This window comes from Clupea harengus, unplaced genomic scaffold (assembly GCF_900700415.2).
Source record: "Clupea harengus unplaced genomic scaffold, Ch_v2.0.2, whole genome shotgun sequence".
Classification (NCBI taxonomy): Eukaryota; Metazoa; Chordata; class Actinopteri; order Clupeiformes; family Clupeidae; genus Clupea; species Clupea harengus.
In genome coordinates, this window is record NW_024880336.1 from 1 (window position 1) to 25000 (window position 25000).

The 25000-nt window shown below is 44.9% G+C and overlaps 5 protein-coding genes across 6 annotated transcripts; 3 read left to right on the top strand and 2 right to left on the bottom strand.

Annotated features, from left to right (window-relative positions):
* Positions 1 to 854: 854 nt before the first annotated feature.
* On the top strand, positions 855 to 3316 carry LOC122131925 (EH domain-containing protein 1-like; the record flags this gene model as incomplete). Its single annotated transcript, XM_042706644.1, has 3 exons — positions 855 to 1288; positions 1909 to 2073; positions 2270 to 3316. Coding segments are annotated over 3 exons (1136 nt in total), but the record flags the coding sequence as incomplete, so codon positions are not given.
* A 3655-nt stretch (positions 3317 to 6971) lies between these two features.
* map1lc3cl (microtubule-associated protein 1 light chain 3 gamma, like) lies at positions 6972 to 9106 on the bottom strand. The gene is made up of 4 exons (XM_042706645.1): positions 8342 to 9106; positions 8183 to 8238; positions 7984 to 8090; positions 6972 to 7677 (listed from the first exon to the last, which is right to left on the bottom strand). Exons 1-4 carry the CDS (start codon positions 8397 to 8399, stop codon positions 7518 to 7520), a joined length of 381 nt encoding a protein of 126 aa, XP_042562579.1. The 5' UTR covers positions 8400 to 9106; the 3' UTR covers positions 6972 to 7517.
* Positions 9107 to 12420: 3314 nt separating this feature from the next.
* Positions 12421 to 19956, top strand: si:ch211-168f7.5 (serine-rich adhesin for platelets). Of its 2 annotated transcripts, none has more exons than XM_042706641.1 (4): positions 12421 to 13205; positions 15997 to 16162; positions 16516 to 16728; positions 17069 to 19956. In XM_042706641.1, exons 1-4 carry the CDS (start codon positions 12966 to 12968, stop codon positions 19627 to 19629), a joined length of 3180 nt encoding a protein of 1059 aa, XP_042562575.1. In that variant the 5' UTR covers positions 12421 to 12965; the 3' UTR covers positions 19630 to 19956. The 2 variants fall into 2 exon arrangements, with proteins under 2 accessions (XP_042562575.1, XP_042562574.1); XM_042706640.1 differs by having other exon boundaries at positions 12422 to 13205; positions 15994 to 16162.
* Positions 19957 to 20162: 206 nt separating this feature from the next.
* ttc9c (tetratricopeptide repeat domain 9C) lies at positions 20163 to 22860 on the bottom strand. The gene is made up of 4 exons (XM_042706642.1): positions 22651 to 22860; positions 21551 to 21875; positions 21114 to 21296; positions 20163 to 20691 (listed from the first exon to the last, which is right to left on the bottom strand). Exons 1-4 carry the CDS (start codon positions 22651 to 22653, stop codon positions 20543 to 20545), a joined length of 660 nt encoding a protein of 219 aa, XP_042562576.1. The 5' UTR covers positions 22654 to 22860; the 3' UTR covers positions 20163 to 20542.
* Positions 22861 to 23045: 185 nt separating this feature from the next.
* zgc:153018 (Transmembrane protein 179-like) lies at positions 23046 to 24994 on the top strand. The gene is made up of 3 exons (XM_042706643.1): positions 23046 to 24236; positions 24441 to 24578; positions 24772 to 24994. Exons 1-3 carry the CDS (start codon positions 23914 to 23916, stop codon positions 24953 to 24955), a joined length of 645 nt encoding a protein of 214 aa, XP_042562577.1. The 5' UTR covers positions 23046 to 23913; the 3' UTR covers positions 24956 to 24994.
* Positions 24995 to 25000: the final 6 nt, after the last annotated feature.

The window sequence follows — 25000 nt, forward strand, 5'->3', positions numbered from 1 at the left end:
TCTCTCAGCACAAGACATTTGGCCCAGAGAATGTTAGGGGTTTACCCCAGGGACTGTGCTCTTACCCCTCTCCAGCTTTTAAATGCCGTGTTCTCTGCTTTCCGACACGGCTTTGTTTTTTTGTTTCTGTTTTGTTTCTATATTTGTTTTGTTAGATGCCTTTATGTGCAGTTGTTTCTGTAGCGCTTTGCTGCCTGCCCATGCACACACGCAACCTCCCCGGGGCGTTCGCAAAGGCACATTTCTCTGTGTTTACGTGGCCCTGTAGTGCGAGTTTGGAGCCGACAAGCGTCCTTGGTGGATCAGATGACGCCCCTCCATAATCAAAACCATCCTCTCTCCCCCTCAGCCTGTCTTTTCTCTCCTGAGGCGGGTTTTTTTTCCCCCTTGGCAATTTAACAAGAGAAGAAGGAAAAACAAAAGATTCATTTCGTTTTTTGTTTTAGTTCACTGTGCGCTGTGTTTATGCTTATTGTCTCTGCTTGACAGTGCAGTGTGTGTTAAGGCTAACCGTGAGACTTGTCCCTGAAACGCCTGAAAGGCTAAGCAGCCACTGAGCTCTATAATTATCCTTATCCCTTGTTTTGAGTTGATACAATGTTAATTTCAGTCATTTCAGTCAGCCAAGTTCACTGCTGTTTACAGTTTCAAACATGAAACACTGATGGTGATAGAGAATACCATAGAGCCATTTCCCCCTCAACAGGGCCTCTCTGTCCGCACAGATTAGTGGACAGTGGACAGTGGCCACCAACCTGTGGATTAGGGGGTTGAAGTAACCCTATGTGAGTGCAATGTTCTGGCCAAACAGCCCCACCCCCCCATCCACCATCTTTAGTGATCATCTGTCTGAGCTGGGTTCTCTCGTCTCACAGGCTATGACTTTGCGGCTGTGCTGGAGTGGTTCGCCGAGCGTGTGGACCGCATCATCCTGCTGTTCGACGCCCACAAGCTGGACATCTCGGACGAGTTCTCGGAGGTCATCCGGGCGCTGAAGAACCACGAGGACAAGATGCGCGTGGTGCTCAACAAGGCCGACCAGATCGGCACGCAGCAGCTGATGCGCGTCTACGGCGCCCTCATGTGGTCGCTGGGCAAGATCATCAACACGCCCGAGGTGGTGCGCGTCTACATCGGCTCCTTCTGGGCGCACCCGCTGCTCGTGGCGGACAACCGCAAGCTGTTCGAGGCCGAGGAGCAGGACCTGTTCGGCGACATCCAGAGTCTGCCGCGCAACGCCGCCCTGCGCAAGCTCAACGACCTCATCAAGCGAGCACGCTTGGCTAAGGTGAGCCTGGCGGACGGAGACGCACAGCCAAAGAGACAAACTGCTGCTCTGGCTTAGCAGCTAATCCCAATGAAGGCTCAAATCTGAGAGAATCTACCTTTCTGCAGTGATCTGTTATAGCCTTAATTATAGTTTCATTCGGTTGACCGATGGCTTCAGAAGCAGCTGAATGGTTTGCATTACCTGTGGGTGCAGCTGAGTACTGCAGAAAGGGTCTGGGTCTTCTTTACCTCTGTGGTTGGAAGGCTGGCTTGGCTCTCTGCCCCAGCCTGTCTCTTGAAATTGTCAGGCCTAGCTGTTGCAAGACCGTTTACTTGTGTAAATCACTGACCGGCTGAGTTTCTTCACTGGTCCACAGTTTGAGCTACACGGCATCTTGTTTCATTTCTTTCTCCTGAGGTTCAGCCTTTTAGTCTCCACTACTTATATTCAGTAGAAATAATACACACTGACATTTATACCCCCCATAGCTGCCATGTTGGCGACAGACGAAGCAGAAATCATCCTCTCCCCCCGCCAGCCACTAGACTGTAGTGAATGAAAGGAAAGGAAAGTATGGTGAACACTTTGTTTGTTTTTTCATTAAACGGATGGTTCTTTACCCATCTATCTCTGCACAGGTGCATGCTTATATAATCATCTCCTTGAAGAAGGAAATGCCAAGTGTGTTTGGGAAGGACTCCAAGAAGAAGGAGCTGATTGCCAACCTGCAGGAGATCTACACCGCCATTGAAAGGGAACATCAGATTTCACCTGGAGACTTTCCTAAAATTAAGAAGATGCAGGTAAAGACATTGAATCATGTTTTATTGATTTCCCTTTTTTTTTTTTTTTTTGTCAATCTACATTATTTAATGTTATTCTAATGATCTGCTCATTCTGATTTGACATGTTGTCTAATGATCTGCTCATTCTGATTGACATGTTGTCTACATTATTAATGCTGTTTCTGGTTCTCCTGATGTCCCTTTTGTTCCGTAGGAGATCCTCCTCAATCAGGACTTCAACAAGTTCCCCTCCGTGAAGCCCAAGCTGCTGGAGGCCGTGGAGGACATGCTGGCCAATGACATCGCCCGACTGATGAGCCTGGTGCAACAGGAGGAGGCCGCCATGCCCACCCAGACGGTGAAGGGCGGCGCCTTCGAGGGCACCAGGAACGGCCCGTTCCACCATGGCTACGGGGAGGGCGCGGGCGAGGGCATCGACGACCTCGAGTGGATCGTGACGCGAGACAAGCCCACGTACGACGAGATCTTCTTCACGCTCTCGCCCGTCAGCGGCAAGGTGTCTGGTGCCATGGCCAAAAAAGAGATGGTCAAGTCCAAGCTGCCCAACACCGTGCTCGGAAAGATCTGGAAGCTGGCAGACGTGGACAAGGACGGTTTCCTTGACGACGAAGAGTTTGCGCTGGCCAATCACCTGATTAAGGTGAAGCTGGAGGGCCACGAGCTGCCCGCCGAGCTGCCCAAACACCTGGTGCCCCCCTCCAAAAGAGGGCAGGAGGCCGACGGAGAGTAAGACTGAGAGGGAGAGGAGACTGAGGAGGCAGAAGACTGTGTGGAGGAGGTGAACTTGTCTGCAGTGTGGGTTTAAACCAAAACAAAACAAAACACAAAAGGTCAAATGTGCCAGTGAGAGACTTCGCGTTCGGAGGACGCATTCCTCCGAGGGTTTTGGTACAAAAACAATGTGAACTTTGAACTTGCGTTTAGGGGTACGTTTGGGTGGTACTGCAAGTGACAACTTCTCTCTCGTGAGAGAGCTGTTAAACCTCATGCATTTGAAGAGAAGATGGAGTTCTCATAAGAGTGCTAAATGTGATTAATATATACATATATATATATATATACATTATATGTTGCTTTAAAAAGTCACCACAGAGTTATTGTGTCTAACTTATTTTTTTTTTCTCTAGTTTTGTCTGTTTTTGTATTTTCAATGTTTGACCGCTATGAAATGTTTATTTCCGTTTATTTTTCTCCATTACAGTTTTTCTCAGTCTTATTAAAGAGGAAGTATACACCCTGAGTGCAGTTTGCAGTTGTGCTTTTGGTCATATAGGCCTGGGAACTCAAAGGCCTGTTCCCACTTTCTGCTCCAGAATAGACCACTGAACTATGAAGTCTCCAGGTGACTGAGTTGTGTGTTTCAGATCCCCATTCAATATTTGCTGTATCAAGATCTGTCCAAATGCATCGTTATCAAACCCCAGTTACGAATGCATGATTGATGTCCTGTCGGAAGATTTGACGTCCGTGCTGTACAAGCCATTGTAAAACCTGTTGAGAAACTACCATTAAAGATGGATCTTAAACTCACACACACCAGCATGTTGTTCAAGCGAAATGTCACTGCCCAGTTGTCACTGTAGTCATGACGATCTATGGATGTGCTCGGGTTTTACTCGTTTTCCAGTCACTGTGCCGACTTGAGTGGAAGAATGGGACAAGGCCAAGAATGTGAACTATGCAACAATATTTCATCTCTTGTTTTGTATATGACTGTCTCCATGACACACACACACACATACACACCCTGACATGAATATCATTCGTGCCATAGGTCTTAGGAAATGCAATGCTTAACATGCTTTGCTTTTCACCAAGAGGTGTTAATTGCTCACTTGGATCTTCTCACAAGGGTGACAATTTTAAGTCTCATGTATGCTTGAAGTGCAGTCCAAACGCTCTAATTTCTTCACACCACACTCAAACCACGATGGTCCAATTTATTTTGTAAAGTAGGCATTTAGTTCTTGCAAAACCTTTCACCTTACCCACAATAGCCATGTCTTATAGGGACCCCTTGTGGGGAAAATATGGTAAGGACAAATATGCCAGCTTTTATTAACAGTCCTTTACATATCTGTTAAAGGTACAATTCATTATTCTGGTGAATGGCTTGATATTTGAACTCAGCAGCCAATTCAATTCTGTGCTTTTGAAGTAACATGTTGAACGGCTGGAATAGCATATGGCTCAGTCTGAGCAACTTTGTTTCCCATTTACAGAGCCTGAACTGTGTAGGAACACCTGACACACGCCTGACTGACGCACACACAGAAAGGACAACTAGAGGACAGTCAGGAACAATTAACTGAATTTGACAAACGTTTTATTGGATTAGAATCGTGGACTGCGCCTTTAACAGACTATAGAGATAAATGCTTCTGAACTCCTTCAATATTTGAACAGTTTCAAAAAGAGAGTTGGTTGTGTTACTTAACTTGAGTTCTAACATCCTTATCAAGGCATTATTTTTAAAGTGTAGGGTAAAGGTGATCAACATTTTTGAATTCTCACATTGTGAGTTTAACAAGTTAATCAATCCACATGATTTTAAACATTATTTCACAAGCAGCTCTGTCTGCGTGTTTGGTGTTCATGAAACAATATCCCTTTCACATACAGTATGCCCCTCCAGCAAGGACACCATGAGATCACTGAGTTCCGTCCGTGTGTTGACCTTTGCTAATCACACTTACAGATGCTTGTCGCCTTGCTGCCTCCAGGTCTGGAAGGTGGCATACAATCAGTTTGGTGCCAGAATGGACACAGATGTGAGAAGGGTGCGATATCCACGTGGCTTTTTTTTCTATCTTTGTCACTTCTGTCTTCCCTACCTTTCCTCTTAAAAAATGAGTCGCGTGGGGTCCCTTTCATACCCCTGTGACAGTCATCTCTCCTGTCTGTCCAGCTGACACACTGACCCAAAGCGTTATTTAAGGGAGATGGGTTACATAACTCACTCCAGGGTGAATACGAGTGAGGCTTCTGAGATGGAGGTGTGAGCGTGATCATTTTGCACTGCGTCTCTCTCTCTCTCTCTCTCTCTCTCTCTCTCTATATATATATAGCAAGAATTCTGGCTCCCAAAGACCAGTTATGTGCCCAAGAAGCACACAGATTAGTCCTCATTAGGCCTAACAAGGTACACCTGATCTCAACTGGTGACGTGTATAAAAGAAACCTGTCCAAAGAATCATACTTCACACCTTCAACCTCACCACCATGGGCAAGACCAGAAGAGTTGACCAAGGACGTCAGAGATAAGATTGTAGACCTGCACAAGGCTGGAATGGGTTACAAAACCATCGGCAAGCAGCTTGGTGAGAAGCAGACAACTATTGGTGCGATTATTCGTAAATGGAAGCAACACCAAACAACTGTCAATCGCTCTAGGTCTGGGGCTCCATGCAAGATATCCCCTCGTGCGGTATCGGTGATCATCCGAAAGGTGCAGAATAACCCCAGAACTACACAGGGGGAGCTTGTGAATGATCTCAAGGCAGCTGGGACCACAGTCACCAAGAAAACCATTGGCAACACACTACGCCGCAATGGTTTGAAGTACTGCAGCACTCGCAAGGTCTCCCTGATCAAGAAAGCACATGTACAGGGCCGTCTGAAGTTTGCCAATGAACACTTGAATTTTTCTAAGGAGGATTGGGAGACAGGATGTGGTCAGATGAGACCAAAATCAAGCTCTTTGGCATCAACTCGATTTGCCGCGTTTGGAGGGGGAAGAATGCTGAATATGACCCCAAGAACACCATCCCCACCGTCAAGCATGGAGGTGGAAACATTATGCTTTGGGGCTGTTTCTCTGCCAAGGGTACAGGACGACTCCACTGCATTGAGGGGACTATGGATGGGGCCATGTAACGTGGAATATTGGGCTTGAACCTCATTCCCTCATTCCCTCCCATTAAAAACGCAACCTTAAGGATTTGGAGAGGATCTGCAAAGAGGAGTGGACCAAAATCCCTCCTGAGATGTGTGTAAACCTGGTGACCAACTACAAGAAAAGTCTGACGTCTGTGCTTGCCAACAAGGGTTATTCCACCAAGTACTAAGTCATATTTTGCTAGGGGTTCAAATACTTATTTTCTGCATCAAATGCAAATTAAGTCATAAATGTTATAAAATACAGTTTTCTGGATTTTTTTTTTTGTTGATATTCTGTTTCTCACTGTTAAAATACACCTACTATTACAATTATAGATCACACATTTCTTTGCAAGTGGCCAAACTTGCGAAATCGGCAGGGGTTCAAATACTTATTTTCCCCACTGTATATATATGAATGTGCTAGTTTATGTGTGGGTGCTCAAGACTGACATTCACTAGATGCCTCTCTAGGACTGACTTGATTTACATTTTCATTCCTCACACGACACAAAATGTAAAACATGCACACTGGTTTCTTCAGCCTGAAGTTCTCTTGATAGAATCCTTAGCAGTTCATGTTCAGGGATCCAATCTGTGTCAGACAAAGACAAGGCTTCATTTAAAAAGCAGAGTCAAGTCCTTTTTGTTTGACTGACATCGGAGTACCTAGCAGTCATTCAAGAATAAAGCAGTGACTGCACAGATGGGCAGGCAGATGTCACTCAAGCCTTTCATGCAAATGTGTGACAGTGCTTCCCGGAAATGTGTTAAATCCCTTGCTTGCTTACTCAAAGGATTCATGCTAGTCAACTACCCGCTTTGAGCGGGCATCAATATTGTAGATATTTGAAAGGTTAGCAGAATTCATTAATTATCTAAATGTAAAATGCAATTGGTAGAAGCTGTTCATTCAGTTGTATTTGTTAACACATACAGCCTATTTTGGCTTGGTTTAAATAATGATTAATATAATTTAATAATTATTTTGTATAAACACACCACAAGAAACTTTCTTTGACGGGTCTGAAACTGATTTATTGTGTAATTGTTCACAGAATTTGATAACATACACTGCAACTGACAACGCTGTCACGTCCACCAAACATTTCCAAAATGGAGTCCAGCTTCAGGATGCCTGCATGGTTTCAATCTGGATCTTGAAAATCTACTCTAGTGAGGGTGAATGCATAAATATCAAATTGCAGAACAATCAGACTGTTGTCCTGAACACTACTGTCTCACTACAGTACAATTGCATTCTGTGGTGCCAGGTAGTTATTCTGTTTGCACAGCACATTGGAGGTACAAAATGTTGATCACGGAGCCTTGAAGCGTTTTCTTCCTCTTCGCTTCCTTCAGACTCCAAATAAATAAAATTAAAAGGAAATAAATAAAAAATTGGGGTCATCAGGAAGGGAGTCTTCTTGGACAGATCTTTTCCAGGTGTACCTCGACTGTGCTCTCTGCCAGGGCTCCTTGGCAGCTAGAAGTGCGACCCGGCAGTCAGTCATTGTGGGTGTGGTCAGAGGCCAGTATGGATGAGGGCCTCTGTGGTGACTTCAGCCAAACATGTCCTGCGAAGCGTACGTCATGTATAGGAAACCATCTTGGTCACTGTACTGGGAATAGACCTCTCCCATGCTCGCTGTCAGGCAGGTCATGTGGTTCTCCGACACTAGCAGGTACAGGGCCTGTGAGGAATCCAGGTCTATCTTACTCCTGGGAAGCAGACCAAATGTGAGTGAGAGAGAGAGTTAAAACAGTATTTACTAGTCTACCAGTTAAAAGCATAAGTAACAGGAAGAGTCATATGATCTTAAAAAAAATAGTAAACTGAGTTGATGCAGTGAGTTTGTTGCCAAGTAGAGTGAGAGAGATGAGAGCCGTCTCATATTGCCATAGGAGGTTTCAAATCAGCAGCACCCCATTCACAATCTAACAATTCCCCTCCCTCTCTCTCTCTTTCGCTCTCTCTCTCATAATACACACACACACAAACACGTGAGAGACACAAGTGTGGCTCACCTGAGTAGACTGATGAACTGACCAATAGTGAATTCAAATGGCACCAGGAATTTAGATTTGTCCATTAGAGGAAGGTGTTTTTCACGAATGTATCGCTCTACAATTACCTGAGGAGCCGCATGAAAATATGCTAAGTCAGTACTTCACCCTGCCAAACAGCCGTAGAATACACTGGCAAAGAAAATGTGCTTTCACCTACCGGAAGTTTGTTGGGAAATTTTGATCGAATACTAAACCCTTCGTCTTTTCTACTAGCTGTATAAGTACATCAAATTATCAGAAGAGACACATTTATAAGAAAGTCTGTTTTGCATTGTTCACATGTTGTTCCTTAACTTTGTAGTAAGAGTGTACATACCGAGGCATTTCCTTTGCTTGAAAGGAATCATCTCCATTGATTTCTCGAAGGGAGGCATGGCTCGTTCGGGCTTGGTGTTAAGGTGGTGGTGTGAGTGGGACGGCTGCGGAAGCCTGTAGCCCGGGCTGACGGAGTGGTGCCCTCGGGGTGAAGTTTGCTAAAAACCCCGCGGGGGAAACAGCGCGGCTCACATTTATACGCCTAGGGATGGTAGGTGTGAATATTAGGAGGGGAGGGTGGGTTGCGTTGTGTTATGGTAGCTGTTGATAAGTGCGTGTTTACTTGAGAAAACGCAAGTAAGCAAGTGAGTCTGGTTAAATAAGAGGGTTTAATAATTACGCATCCGTTACATCTCCAGTCAGCATTACTGCGTGCTCCTCACACATACCAGTTAACGAAAGAGAACCTTTTCAAACATTGGTGGTAGAGTATCCTGTACATACACAAACTCCCGGCGCAGGCAGGTTTCAAATACCGCAAGCTACGGACTAGGCCTACTAAACATGTTGTGTTTGGTGAAAAACATTTAAACACCAGACTTTGCCTGGCTTAACCAATATTCTGTTTTTAAAAGAAGCGCAACCTTTTGGAAAGTTTTTTGCAACATGAATATACACTCCGTGTGCTCTAAACAGTGAAATAGAGTTAATACATGAAGAAAATGAACGTCTTATATCACCTGCCTTTAATTATCTGCAACCAAAAATTACAAATTGTGGGCTAGGCAACTTAATTCCATTTTAATTTTTGCCCTCAACAACCCCGCAGCCAGGGGCGGACTGGCCATCGGGGATACCGGGGGAATCCCCGGTGGGCCGACGAGGTTGGGATGGTCCAAAATACCGGCCCACGGCCATCACCAACCGGCCCTTCCACTTTCACCGCCGGCACCTTCGTCCATTTTCCATACTACTCAGAACACGTATAATTTCCTCTATTGACTACAAAATCTAAATCACTGACTGATTTTTATACTCCTCCTCGCAATCTGTATTCACACTCATGGTGCCTATTTTTTGAAAATGTTCTGAAGTGTCTTCTGAAATGTGTTCTTACGGACTTCAGAAATTCAACGTAAGAAACGATCTCCACCTTATTAATGAACACCTGGATGGGTTCTTACACAGCTGAAGTGTTCTCAGCTGTACGGATTGAGGATGAGGATTCTTAAATTAAACGCACCTGGATTTGCATATACGCCCCACCAAGGCACGCAACCGTAGTGACGTGTGCCGTCAGCCCTTGGAGCGGCCCGTGGGGCATCTGGTAGTTTTGAGGAATTGCATTTAAGAAAACTCTGGGCCATTTATGACTGTTATTTCGCGTGACAGCGACAGTGATACAAGGTAAATTGTGGCCTTGACTTGGCCAATGTTAGCTTGCTTTTCACAGATGAGGTAACGTTCACTACCAACTAGCCTAGCTAACGTTAGGTAGATAAATGTCAAAAAATTGAGACCGTTATGATCTGGTAAATTAAGCAAGCTGGCGCTATTGTCATCATCGAGATGATCTACTTTAACATGTTAGCCGTAGTCACTTGTTTACAATCGATGAGCAAGCTATCCATGGTGGTAGTTGTAAAGAGGGCAATCTTATAATTTCTAACCAGCTAGCTTGTTATGCTAAAATCACCGTGTTACACACAACACTAACATTATAAACAATGTTAATATGTTATCTAGATTAGATAGTGAGGTCATACTAACACATAAGTATGCTGATATTGTTTTTTATTATCATGTGACTATAATGCACCAGGGCCAGCAGAGTTAGTTTAGGTTCTGTTACTTAACTTATTGTTTTGTTATGCACCTTCAACACCCCTACACACACACACAATCACACACCCAGCATGCAATACTACTGATACCACTGATGTTCACACCCCATCGTATGTTCTATTCTGTTAATTTCTACAATATAGTTCATACTAATTCTACCCTCTGATTCCAGTTTCTTTATTGTGTGGATATTCATTCCTTAATGTTCTGTAGTTATACGTATAACCATCCATCTGATACTAGCCCAGAGTTAAGCCTATTCATCTAGCAACCTATACCTACCTTGGAGTGTTACAATAGCCAGTATCATTTTATTCCATGTGTCCACCCAGGCAAATTGGTGGATCCAAATGTTATTAAAAAAAAACATATATGATGTAATTTCTTTGTAATCATCCAAAATAATGTTAAGTGTATGGGTATTTTTCCAAGTAGGCCACTGACTGGTCTATACGTGCGATGCATTGAATGGGCAACGCGCAGTGTATTGAGTGGGCAGCGCGCCGTGTACTGAGTGGGCCGGTCTGACAGTAACTCCCGGGCCACTTTTTTCCCCCAGTCCGCCCCTGCCCGCAGCCACTACCTCCCCAGTCGACATCCCTTCAGTGCAATAGCGCGAACTTGTGGGCAAAATTGCTTACTGGTCTGCAGGGATCACTGACGCAAAAGCAAGAGTCTCCAAAAGAAGAGTATGATACAGATGGAGTGGGCTCCTCCTAGCATCGACAGTGCACAAATAGTCTCAGGAAGCCCCTGAGGTTCAAGTATCTACTGAAAATGTAGGAATAGCTGACCAATTTTTTATTTTATTATTATTATTATTATTTTTTTGTTTTTGCGTAAACAGCCTTTTGGGTATCCATACGCCATTGTCAGCCGGTGAATACCCTAATTCACGATTTGCCTGAATGCTGCCAACTTCACTTTGTTCATTATGGTCTGCAAAATTCCAGTTGATGAATCATTATTCCCCTTTGAGAACCCTGGAGAGAGCCAGGGTCTAGGGTTCAAATCCAGGGTCTAGTAATGCCTACCACGCTTGCCAAGGGGTCTAGTAATGCCTACCACGCTTGCCAAGGGGGCGCCCACCCACTGAATTTATTTTGTTCATGGGACGTGTGGCCATGGAGCTCCAACACTGCCAGTAGGTGACAATTAAAGCCCAATTTATGGTCGTCCGTTTACGGAGACACGGAGAGCCCTGTCCGTCATTGCAAACCCTCTCCGAGCACGTCTCCGTGGCCTGACGTGCACCTCCTAAATTTCATTAGGAAAGGAGGTGCTCTCTGAAGAGTTGAGTCTTCAAGAGGCGTTTTGTCTTCCATAGTGTGGGGACCCTCCCCAGTCACAGGCTCTGGTTAAAGATGGGCTGAAGGAGTTCCCAGCAGCACAGGCCTTCAGTAGTCTTAGCAGGGGCGTCCCTCCTTCTCTACCTTTAAGAAACTCGTGAAGACCCAACTCTTTAGAGAGCACCTCCTTTCCTAACTTGCACTTCCTCTCCCTTCCTTGTCCTTCCTCTACCTCTCCTTATCCTTCCTCTAATGCTATCTCCTCTAACTAGTGCTTAACTCGCACTTACAGTAGTTACATTCCATTCCTTACATTTTCTTATGTAAAGGAGTATTTATTGTTACACTAGGTCTCTATTGCTCATAGCTTGATTGTTCTCTCCTTTGTACATCACTTTGGATAAACGTGTCTGCTAAATAACTAAATGTAATGTAAATGTAAATGTGTCTTGTGCACACTTTGTCCGGGCCGGGTGCTTTCCAGGAGCAAAGTCTCCTTAGCTCTCCTGTGACCTGATCTGAAATAATTTTGATAACAACACAACAGGAACATTGTGCACTTTCAAGAAGTGTCATACTAAAGCAAAAAAACTATCAAATTAGATGGCAACTTTGTGTCCTATCTGATGTCTCTGGACTGACAATGGCCAAGCACGAGCCTCTGCTTTAATGTTTAAATGGAGTGGAGAGAGTGTCCTCTATCGATCCAAGTGAGTCATTACATCTTAGGTATCAGAATGACAGACTTAAATCAATTTGTCTTGTTGCAAAATGCGAATGAAATTGTTCAGTCAATTATTGGTTTGCCAACGCTATTTCCTGCAGGCTGTAGTCAACCTGCCAAGGCTGTCAAAAAATACGTCGAGGTCAATGCAGTCAGCACTGATGTACTCCACCATAGTCAGAGTTAGTGTATCTTTTGTGGACCGCTAAAGGCTGTGTAGAGTAAGCTATGCAGACCCCCTTGCTTTGCAAGAGTTTATTTGCTCAAAGGTGACCTGTTCCCGATACCAAGAGGATTGAAATTCTGTTCAAAATGAGCGTTTTCGAAAAGTTCCCTGACCAATCTCATTTGAGCTTAGGCATCGTTGCTCCACCCTCTCAACACTTTCCCCGTATCTCACAATGTGCACGCATTATTATTCGCGAGATTAGACAGACCGAGTGCACGATTGATACAATAGTGATCTCTGTCTGAAATATCTGTTCTTCTTGTTCAAGTTCTTAAATCCAGCGGAGACGTGGTGTAAAATGTATATTTTGGATTGTAAGACCGCGTGCGGACATATGATCTGTTTGCCTTTGTTGTATGTGCATCTGCGAAACTTAGCTCTCAAGGTGTAGCGTTTCTGGTCAGAAATGACGTTCGTTACTGTGCTATCAATTTAAACAGGCAGCCTCACAGGCAACCAGCGAATGTTGTCATTTGATATTATTGTAGCATTGGTGCTGCATTTGACCATCGCTCCCAACAGAACGCGTTCAGGTTGACTGGCTTTTGTCTAGGTGACCGTTTAGCTGGACAGGCTGAAAAGCTCTTTACCATTCACAATGGCCGGGCGTCGTGGCTGTGTGAATTCGCTTTGGTCGGGAAGCGAACGTGTTCGTATCGGGGAGAGGTTGAAGGCAACCTTAGCAGGAATACTGGAGCTGGACCTGCTCAGGTGTCGTCACTTGGAGATGGTTGATGCTGCGTTGGACAAAAAACAGGCAATCGATGAAACCGAACAGAATGAGGGAACCACAGAGAGTGCAACCGAAGACGATGCCGCAACATCCCGCAGGCAACAGGTCAGTAAAGACGGGAGGTTATGGATGGGACATGGTCTCAACTTTAAGCATTTGATAAATTCAGGCTCTTACATGTCAGTAAAATCTCAATTGAAGGACATCCCCTGTGAAGAATCATCTTACCAATGATCTGCCAAAGATCCAAATTTGACCATTTCCCCCCATGTCAAGGTTATTAATGACTCGCCATGAGGCACATTCGGTGGACGTTAATTGCTCAGTTGCAGAATGGGTTAGAATCCGTGTTATGTGACCGATGAAATGGTCCAGCAAGTCGTAAAAACAGCTGAAGTGGAATCTACTCTATGTGGATGTTTAGTCCAGTCTTAGACTCAAATGCTGCCGTTGTCAGTGATCATTGGAATACAGACTGCAGTAAACTCTTTTGATGTCAAATGATTGCTCATTGAGCAAATAGTAAGCAATCAGTTTATGAATATTAAATTAAACGATAGCCTACAATTCACATCAGGGTGAGGAGGTATGGCACAATTATTTATGCCGCTGCAAATGTATTGGTCACCATAGGAGAATACAAAGCAGGTGCATCTCCTTAAGTGTAAATATCTTGTAATCTTCCGTCCAGCTCTTTTGGAGTCAAAGTTACAATACTGTAGTTAGAAGGCACTCAATTGACCTTCTCCTCACACACTAGGGCACATGGTTTAAATCAAACATGCACATTTGAAAACAATCTTGATCAGGTATCTCCATCAGAGTTAAACTGTATGCTAGAAAAGGAGGTACAATAATGTACCAGTCAAGTATCCACTCATAATATGGTGAAACACATGAGTCACATCCACGGACCACTGTTGTTGCCTTACCACCAACGCACTCCGCCATTTGCATAAACAACACATGGATATACGTCATAGATATCACCTCTGCTGCAACCCACTGAGGGAGCGGGAGAAGCACACAGTGTGGGGGTAGGAGAAATTGAAGTTGGTGCTAAGCTGTACAGATGGTGATAAGGGTGTTGTAACTCACAAGGCTTTAGGATGGCCGATGCACATGAATCTGTCATTTTTACATTCCTTTTCCTACACGAAGCACCTGGTAATTAGTCCAGTGACATTCATCAGCAGCATAACAAGCAACAGGGACTGAATCATCTTGTCTCACAATACATTTGACTGACATTTTTGATGCTGTGTCTCATGCCTCATGGCTCTTGGTGTTGTATGTTTCTTGCTGTCCTGTAGCTCAGAGAGAAGCCTCCCTGTTGATGCACACTGTGTCAGATGTTCCTCTGAGCCCTTGATGTATGTCTGTCATTGAAGAGCTCCAGTAATAGATAAGACCAATCACACTGCCCATGCCTGCTCATCATCTCTATATTCCTCATTAAAATGATATGACACTCATTCGGCACATGTGCTGTGTCTCTCCCTGCCTTTGGTAAATTGATTTATAGTTGGATAATGGTCCGAGCCCCATTCAGGAGACTCGGGTCAAGTTTCCTCAGTTTGCCGATGCAAACCCGATTCTCTACTTGAACGATAATGGACATGGCATGGTAACTGTATACTTCAGCTAAACGGATTTGAGTTTGTGTGTTTCAGTCCGTAGGGAGGGTTGAGCGAGGCAAGCAGAACTATAGATTGTGCCATGTGTTTTTTCATATGTACATAACAAATAAGCTCTTGTGTAACGAGCTAAAGAAGGTGTTTGTCTATCATTAATATTCTGTCAGCTAAGGAAAGAGTTAAGCACTGCTGCTGAGTTGGGTGTGTGGGCGACGCAGGCGAGATGCGGAGCAGAAGAGAAGAGAGGAGCGGAGAGGAGCTCTAGCTGTGTGCTGTAGTGGGGGTGGCAGAAGTATCCAAGAATAAGGAGTGGGGGATCTAGATGCCTCCCTCCTGCGGCTCCTCTCTCCAGGCATCCCCTCCCCCGTGCTTGCCCTTAGTGGCTTACTGGACTGAGTCACCCTCTCACTTTTATCTCTTTTCAAAAAATGGGTTTTGCACTCCCAATGCATTCACCGTTCCTGACTGTTTCAGGGCCTTTGTGTGGCACTTAAGTTGATGAGTTCTTAGAGTTTTGTAGTTTCTCAAACCTTCCTGCCCCTCTCCATATGGTGTACAGATCTGAGAAGGAGGTAGAAGAGGAATCTTGGGTAAACTGCTGGAGCAAAGTAGAGATAAGCCTGGTCAAAGTCTCTTTCAGTTCCCCCCTCCCCTTAACCCCCCCCCCACACACACACACACACACACACACCACCACCACAACCACAACCTTCTCCTCTCCTTCATTGTTCTTTGTTACGTCATCTGTCTCTCTGTTTCACTCTGTTCTTTTTTTCTGAGCCCCCATCCCCCTGTTTCGTTACAGCAGCATGAGTCACCTGCATTGTCTGAGCTGGGTTCTGTCAGGATCCCAGGACTGATTTGGGCTTAGAGAGCTGACAATAGAGCCTGTTGTCCACGGGGTATCCTTTAAGTTGAGACCCCAGGATTGTCTGCATGAATACATCGAGTATCTATAATTAGTTTATCTCAAATTGAGTCCTGACTGACACAATAATGGCAGTCTGCACTAATGCCCTGTAATTTGCAAATGAATGCGAATATTACATAACACAAAATGGTCTCGTGGAAGCTTTTCTGTGCTATGCAATATCACATAGGAACTCCTTCATTTAATTTCTTGTATCGTAGCAATGCACTGTTGGGTAAATAAACGTTTCGCAATTGCCTGCGCCTACTTGAAAGTCAAACGTAATTACTAGCCTGACTTTTAAAAACAGGCAGAAACATGATTTGTGTTCCTCTTTCTCTCCTAGAAGTCGTCACTCCCCAAGTCAGTGCTGCCCTGCCCGAGCATTGCAGGAGAAGAGGTAACATCCCGATGGTCCAGTCTGTCCTGGGAGATCCCGTCGGAGTTACTGTCCCCTCTGTCCCCAGACACCACTAGTACCACTCTAGTGGACGGAGACTCGAGACCTAGTTCAGGTATCCCGCTTTGATCTACAAAAGTTGTACGCTGTCTTTCAACGTCCACATTACATTTATACCCGATATCACAACAGTCATCACTTAGGCTCTACTGCCCAGTTCTGAGGGTTTTAAGAGTTGGGTGTTGCTATGGTAACCCCAAACAGCTCTAACTGGTAGCCATTAATTAATGTCTGACTCATGGCTGACTCGCTTCATTCAGTACTCCTATTGGGATTAAGCAACCATTAACTTGAGCTTTGCTCAACCTCCCATCATTCATGTCTGTTAGTGTGGGGCTCCCCCTGTAACTTCTTTACTATCTCCATTACTCTGTGCCACCACCCTTTCCCGACATTCTATTTCTAAAGGTTTCTATTCTGTGAGCGGGAGCTCCCTGTCGGACTCCAGCTTCTCCGTGGCCAGTGAGGTGGCTCTCGGAGGCTCTGTGAAGGCCGGTGGGGGTCCATGCCGACCACTGTCTGCTGACCATAGTGCCAACCAGTGGAGAGAGGCCTCACAGTCAAGTACTCAGAGCGCAGAGGAAGCCCCAGGGGAGGAAGAGAGGAGACCTGTCTCCACAGGTTGGTAGTGGATGTAATAGTATAGGGAAATTAACAGTGTGTCATTGGCACCCAGAGAAATGTGTGCTTAAATTCTGTATGCTTATTATCCGCAAGGAATATCCTGATTTTTCATAATACATAAACATCACAACACTCCTGTGTCATCATGTTTCTCTAAATACTTATGATAATGAGTATTTATGATGTGATAATTATGTCAGAGTGTGCATAAACTACAATCAAGAGTTATTACTGAGACCCCATTTTCATTTCCAGATCTGCTCAGTTCAAAATTAGCTTGTAGAAATCTGTTTTCCAGACACCTGTAAATGATGATCTTTGTTCCTGTTCTGAACAGGTGACCTGGAGATCCCGGGCCTCGTGCTTCTGTCGGACCTCTGCGCTAAGCTGGGTGGCTCTCCACAGGCTCCTCCTCTGTCAGACTCTTGCGGTTCCTTGCATTCCCGAATGCAACTGGACCCTAAATTTTGTTCTGACTTGGTGTCCCGCCAAACGAAGGAGGTGTATCCGTATCCCAGCCCGCTACATGCGGTGGCTCTCCAGAGTCCCATCTTCACCTTGAGTCATGACCACTCGTGTCCCCAACTTCCACCCAGTCCAGAGACTGAACATTCAGAACCGGACGCACCGACGCTGAGGGTCCAAACGTCAGCTCCCCCCTCGCTCACTCAGCTGGAGATGTACATCTCAAGACTGGTCCACCAGTATCATACAAGGACAAGGCACGATTCCTCCAGCCACAGCCTTTACAAATCCATCTCAGTTTCAAGCCAAGACACATTCCAGTCTAGAACTCATTTGGACAATCACGGTTCCGCATCAAATTTGCCCGGCGCCAGTGTCACCCCTTGCAAACTGGGAAACTTGTCAAGAGTTCGCTTGAGCAGCATCAGCAAGAAGGCAAGCAGAAACTCAATCAACTTAGGGAACTTACCATCTGTGACGGGGGAGGATTTCAACATAAGCTTCCACCTGAATTTGAATTTAAACTTGAATCCAAACTTGAACAAGGCTTTAGATACCAAAACCCCAAAGGAAGACATGTCTGCATCATGTGGTTACCTTGGAGCCAGTATCACTACTCCTACTGCCTCGCCTTCTTCCTCTACCTTGTCTTTTACCCCTACTCCTACTCCTACTTCAAGAAGCAGGCCACGGATATCCACTTGCCCCTCACAGGTCAACCATCGTGGGTCTTTAGAAGTGACTGGGAAGGTGTTTGGTCCCATGGGCTTTTCACGGTCTCTGGACTGGAGTGGGGCCTCCAGAGAGGAGGCAGATGGATGTCCTCCATTGAAGACCCAGGATGGGTCTCCCAAGCTCAGTGAGGACTCTGAGGTAGTGTGTGAAATATCCCGTGTCTCAGGCCTGCCGTGCTCTGTGGTGGTGGGTTTGATGGAGGAAGGTGTAGAGCTGGACACCGACTGCTTCCGGATCGAGCGGGAGACGGGCGAAGGGTCCGCTTCACCATCCCAGCCCTATCTCTCTCAGTCTCCGCGGTTGTCCTGTCAGACTGGCACAGGTTCACCATCCCAGCCCTATCTCTCTCAGTCTCCGCGGTTGTCCTGTCAGACTGGCACAGGTTCACCATCCCAGCCCTATCTCTCCCAGTCTCCACTGTTGTCCTGTCAGACTGGCACAGGTTCACCATCCCAGCCCTATCTCTCTCAGTCTGCACGGTTGTCCTGTCAGACTAGCACAGCTTCTGACCTTGTAAAGTTGCACTTCAACGGTCAAACTACTAGTCACTGGATTCCGAGTGTTGTAGCAGAAGAAAATGGCTCCCAGCAGCATTGCCTTCAGATTGCCCATTCTGACTCCCATTCCGCACGGACATCTCAGTCTGCCAGCCCCGCCTGCTCTGAACACTCCGGCCCCACCCCAACCCATCGTGTGCAGAGAATGTCACCTGTTCTACCTGTTCCACCCACACCTGAATCTTCTGACCCTGCTTCTCCAGGATCCTCTTCCATGTCCTGCCACCCAAGAGTGCACTCCCCTCCTCGTCTGCTCTCCGGCTCCCCCTTCACCCCTGCCCAGCTCTCTGTGTTCCGACGTGATGCTCCAGCACAGTGTTCTCTTCCTCGGTTCCGAGCAGGGAACTCGGCGCAAGAGGGCGGTACTCTTCGGCCCAGGGGAGGGTCTCTAAGGCAGGAGGCAGGGGCCGGGTGGAGATCACATGACCGAGGTTGGCGTAGGAGTGGAGACGGCGAGAGACTGTACCAGGGCAAGCATGCTTCACGCGAGCTGGTCAGGGCCTCAACGGTCAGCAGCTACTCATCAAGAGACTACAGTACCTGCTGGGATGAGGAAGTGAGCTCCCAGACACCAAAAAAGGGAACCAAATTTTGGCAGGGCTTCGATGGACGCTTTTGGGGTAAGGATGGGCACTCTGATTGTGGAGAGAGGGATGGAAGAGGCAGCAAAAGGAAAGATTCAAATAAAAAAAGCAAAGAACAGGAAGTGAAGCAGAAGCAGAAGGGGACGCAGTGGGAGGGTCGCAGCTCAAGCCTCAGCTCCTCACGCAGAATGCTGTTCCGTAGCGAATCCCAGGGAATCCTTGAGCCGCACTCTCAACAACGTAAAGGTCGACTCCGCACTAACTACTGGGCCTCCTCCTTGGAGATCGCTCGTGAGGGTTTCACTGAACAAGGACGGAGTATAGCAGGAAGAGAAGACAAACATCTCTCCTCTACTGCCAGTCTGTTTCATCTCTCTGGTTCCCAAAGCCTGGAGGGAAGCTGCCAGTCACTTTCTCCTCTCTCCTCTCCATCTTACTCTCCTTCCCCACCTCCTGCGGCCCCCCTGACACGATCCAAATCATTCAGGGATCTGGGGAGACGGGTTTTTGGCTCAGTGAGATCACTCAGTTTAAGGGGAAACAAAACAAAACAGTGAAATTTGATCATTACAGTCGATATAGTCTGACGTACGCTTACATTAAAATAGATATCTTCCTGCACGTGACTGTGCCTCTGCATGCAATGCTGTGGCTTTGTGCACTGTACTGAGTCCTGTGCGGTTTAATACTGTATATATGTTGCCTTACAGTACACTTTGAAACAGAATTCAATATTGTGTTGATCACAATCCAGCAATGGTAATGTGTATTTTTTGTATAACAGCTTAGGGCTGTTAAATATTATAAAACTTGAACCACTAAAATACATATGTTGTAATGAGTGTCTTATAATTAAAATTACATATTAAATTTATTGGAACTATTATGCCCTTGTACATGTCTTTGTATAACACAAAGCATATCAGTACATTTGTAGATTCTTGAAATACGGTTATAAAAATCATGCAGGATTTTGAATGTTTAGTTATTGTCATCAAAAATACATTTGGGTATGTATTTTAAATGGATCTTTTAAACTTTGCTAATGAATTTCTATAGTAAAACACATACTGGTCACAACAATAATTTGCTTCAAAAATATTTATTGATTTCATTAAAACAAAGAGGGGGGGGGAAAGTGAACATTCACGTGGTGACAAAAGATCAACAATTTGAAGACCGAACAACCGTTCAGGAATATTGCTGAAATTCAAGACAACCACAACCAAGGAGTAAGTAACCAAACTTTTGTCAGTCAGTGCAGGAAATTCTGTTTTGGCCGTCCATCTTCCGTAGCGGTAGATGGTTCCTCCAACACTTCCTCCACCAGACCTCAGTCAGTGAACAGAATCGCCCTGATTCACAGGAACATGTTTTGTCGTATTTGGCAAGCAGTAATTAGCAGCATTGCTCATGTCTTGAGCTGTGCCCTTGCCGATCTGAGCGGAGCTGAACTGAACATTAGTCCAGTTAGACATGTTTCTGGGTGGTTGCCATGTCTCCCTGCCCTTCTTCATTCTTCTGTTGGCTGAACATGCCTTTGTACAGGGCCTTTTCTTTCAGGTACTCTTTACTAAGCCTCTCCTCCACTCTCTGCAGCTGCCTTTTCACATTGGCATCTAGGGAGAGGAAGACAGAAAAGTAAAAGTAAAAAAAATAAATTAATTTATTTCTTTATCTTTATTTTTTGAAGGGAATTATGCCACTTTGTTCTGACAAACAGTTCCACTTGGACTCTTTAGTCCTGGAACAACCACAATCCCTTTCACATGTAGAGACTAAAAAACTTCAACTGCTTCCTAGTCGGTTTTATTTCCCCATGGAATGGTGTAAATACCTACTGTCAATGTTTCAACCTAGATCATTTTCATCAGGGACAACTATCAATCACGAGATGATATTGGGTGTGAATTGTTTGCATATAAAGCCAAAATCAGAACCAGCTACAAGAATGAATGCAAGGTTCACTGAACTGCCTCCTTCGCACAACTTCAAATCAAATCTCACCGATGACCATATATAGACAGTCAATGAATCTCACCATTAGGTTTCCCCCTGCTGGCTTGGAGAAGATATTGCCGAGCAGACTGAGCATCTCCTAGCTCAAGGGTGGCGACCCCAGCTCTGTAGAGTGCCTTGATGTCACCTGGCCGCAACTGGAGCACACGAAGACTGTATTCCTGCACCCGTGAATAGTCTACACTTTCCCGCTGTAGCAGACAGGCTTGGAGGGAGAAAAGATTGAATTAGCTTACAAATGTAGGTGAAGGTTTTGTTTTATTAAGTCCAGATTGGGGCTACATGACCCCATGCCATATGCATGCCAATGACTGCAATAGAAATGTAAATAAAAAAGTAAATAACCCTGAAATGTTTTTTTTTAAACACACCCCATCACATGTGAATTAATGGAGATGATTGAAAGAATAATTTAACCGTTGGGTCGTGCATGCAGTGCCGCTCTCCGTTGTGAATTACCTGCTAGGTTGTTATAGCAGTCGATCTGAGTGTTCCTTAAGAGTTCCTGTTGTTCCGAGTTGAGTACAGGTGCTTTGGGTCCGAACCCCTCAACTGCGGACGTAACCTTGGGGTCAAGGCCACGAAGAACAATCAAGGCACGATGATAACGTCCAATGGCAGATCGAATATTTTTGTCCCGATAGAAAGTGTTGCCTTCTGTTTTTAAACGAACTGCCTCTTGGAGTTGACAGTCGATGGGCGCGGTTGTATGCACATTCGGTGAAGCGGAGCAGCTGGCCGTAGCCTGCTCTGTGGCGTCTTCAGATTTCTCCCCGTCATCCGCCTGTTTCCAAAACAGGGGTTGGTTAACTTCGTTGAAAGTTTCCCCTCTTAAATGACATGTATTATTATTTAACTTTATACCGTCACATGGTTCACTTACTTTATTACAACTCTTCGATTTGGCAAAGCTAAAAGACCAAGGGTGAAATAATTTGGCTAAACAGGTCTAAAGAAGCTTCGTTACAAATCACCCTGCACAGTAGGCCTACTTTGGCATGCAATTTGGACGGTACATTTAAAAAACACTAGCTCTATAAATTGGAACAGAGGCTAGACCTAGCCAGGGGGTTTCAATCTTGCCCCTGCATGCACTGCATATTTTCAACCCTTAGCTGCCCGGCCTGATTAGTTGAACACTTCACACCAGATGAAGCTAATCAACAGCATTACAATAACTGACTTTGATTATGCGTTCTTTGGAACAGGTAGATTTCTAGTACAGGAGGGACTCAGCAGGATTCAGAACAGCTATTTTGAGACATGCAATGTAATGTTCAACGGCCTATGATTTATTGTCAAGCCAAATGAATGTTAACTGGTGTCTTGTAGAAATCCGACCTGAAAACTATAAATGTGCTGTGACCACAACCACACTGCACTAGGAGTTCACCACAACAGTTAACCTGTCGTTTAGCTTAACATCATAGTCTGTGGAAAAATTGTGCTAACTATGGTTATATTTACCTCTTTTCTCCCAAAAATCAACGTTTAAACTATTTTTGTAGAAACAACAAAACACCCAATGTCTCTTACCAGCCACCTTTCTAAATACTTACCATTAAATAATAATCAAATATTGCAGGCGCCGACTAAAGCACTTTACCACCAATTCCTGCCGCTCTTCTTCTTTGGTTTTAGTGTTTCCATGAATTGGTATCCGGGTGCTGCCTCCTCGTGGTGTGTTTGTAGGTTTGTCTTCGAAAACTTGCGCCAGGGCGCTACATTTCGAAACATATGCCCATAACTCTACCTCTACTAACTGTAGGCTACTACTACATATATGATGTTCATAATAACGTTAATTATGTTAATAATAACAATTGCATAAGTATGGGCGGTGGAAGATAGTCCCCGACCAATTTCCCTCACCCAAAATGGAAAAGAGTGAATACAAGTCTTTGTGAATAATCGTTGACTGATTATAAGACTATAGGCAATAGGCCTACATAAGCATCTGATTAGCCTATATAGGACACAATATTTAAAAGGTAGATGAGCCCTGGATTTGATTGATTTTCCATGGTGGAATTGATTGATCATACAATTTAACAGCTGTGACGGATCTTATTATTTGGAATGCGACTGAATCTGTAAGTTCATTTTGATGTCCTGTATTTTATTTCAGACATCTCATGCTCACTAGACTATATGATAGTACTTTCGTCATAAAAATGGTATGTGCATCATAGAATTTCAATTTTCCTTGACAATTTCTTGTTCTATAATCAGGGTGACCCATGGACTTCTATTCGTGGGCTGGTCTAATTGTATTCTTCGGTGGGGGGGCGTGAGTTGCTGCTGTTTGTTTTGGTGAGGTTGCCAAATAATGCATTTAACCTACATTTGTGTTCCACTAACCAAAGGAATGTGACGTAGGGGAGTAGTCTTTTGGTTCGTAGCCCCACCTACCCATCCTGCAGCACCGCAGCCTGTTGGACTTAGGACAATTTTAGGTCTATTTCGGCTGTGTATGATTAAACAAAATCTAAACGACAATATTGCATCTCTAATATTGAAAAATATCAGAGCCGTCGACTTACATTTGGTTATTTTACGAATTTTACGAAGCGTACGTGCATGCCGTGTGCGAATGCGTCACCCCCTAAATCTGTGACAGACAGATAAGAGTCATCGTCCCGACGTTGTGTAACAGAACTCGACTAGCGAAGTCTCAGCGAAGAACGCTGAGCGTTGCAACAAAATATGAAGCACATATGAAGAACGATCTGACCAGAAAAACCGGCATCGTCTTTTGTTAGTGTTCTTTTTAAACAAAACAGACCAGTTCCTTTTGGTGGGCCTTCGTCTAAACATACGACATGCAGCTTGATCGGCGACTGTTGCTTGCCCACTGTGCCGCCCACACCCTGTCGGTCCTCGCCGGACTCCTTGTTGTGATACCCCTTGCACTTAACGGATCGGCATTCAAAGGGAGGTGTGCCCTTTTTAGTCAAGGATTTTGGCGGACGGAGAATCAAACTCTGACTACTGGGGAGTCAAACGAGGTATCTCACTTGGTCATTCAACAATGGGGTCCCCCAGCCGCCTGCCAATTCGCGACGTTCGTCGGAGTGTTCACCGTGTTATACGGAGCAGCGCAGGGATGGCGAAGCTTGTTCTACCTTCACAGTAGACATGATGAGTATGTATTGCAGGATAATGATACGCAGTTAAGATGATAGCGATGGTGCTCGGTAACGCAGTGATTAATTCATTGATGGTGACTTTTAATTTGTATAATCTGATGTTATGATTGAGTTGCATTGCATATTTGCTATTCAATATAAGGCACCTTAGGCCTACTATATCTGAGCGTTCATTGGAACTTTTTTGCCTTCTATTTCAGTACCCTTCTCTCAGCTTTCCTCACCCTTCTCCTGAGTCTGTGTCTGTTTTTTCTGTCTGGTGGGGCAAGTGTCACTCTCTCTCTGGGACTTGTGTCCTGGTGTGATGTCGTGACACAACACAACTCCCGACCATACAGGTAAGATAAAACTGTATGAGTGGAGTGAGTAGTGAGAAGCACTTGGTTGGTAGTAAATGTATATTCTATGTGTACTGTAAAATGTCAGTTAATAAAATATCTGTAATATAATGTCAAATGAAAAAGTACTTGCATTACATCATTCTTCTGTATCTTACTAATGTAATTGCATGGCTATTCTGATTCTACCCAGCTGTGCAGAATCACAGTCCATACCTCTATACCTGGATGTTGAGACCTCATCATTTTACTCAGAGTTAAGCTGTGCACAGGTGTGTATAATTAAACTCCTAACTGACTTTGCATATATTTCTGTTTCACATTCTCTCACACACTCCATTATTAAGTATATTCTTTGTAACAGATGGATATCTTAACATACAGGGTCTCACATTAACAGGGTTTTTATCCTAGACGTTTAT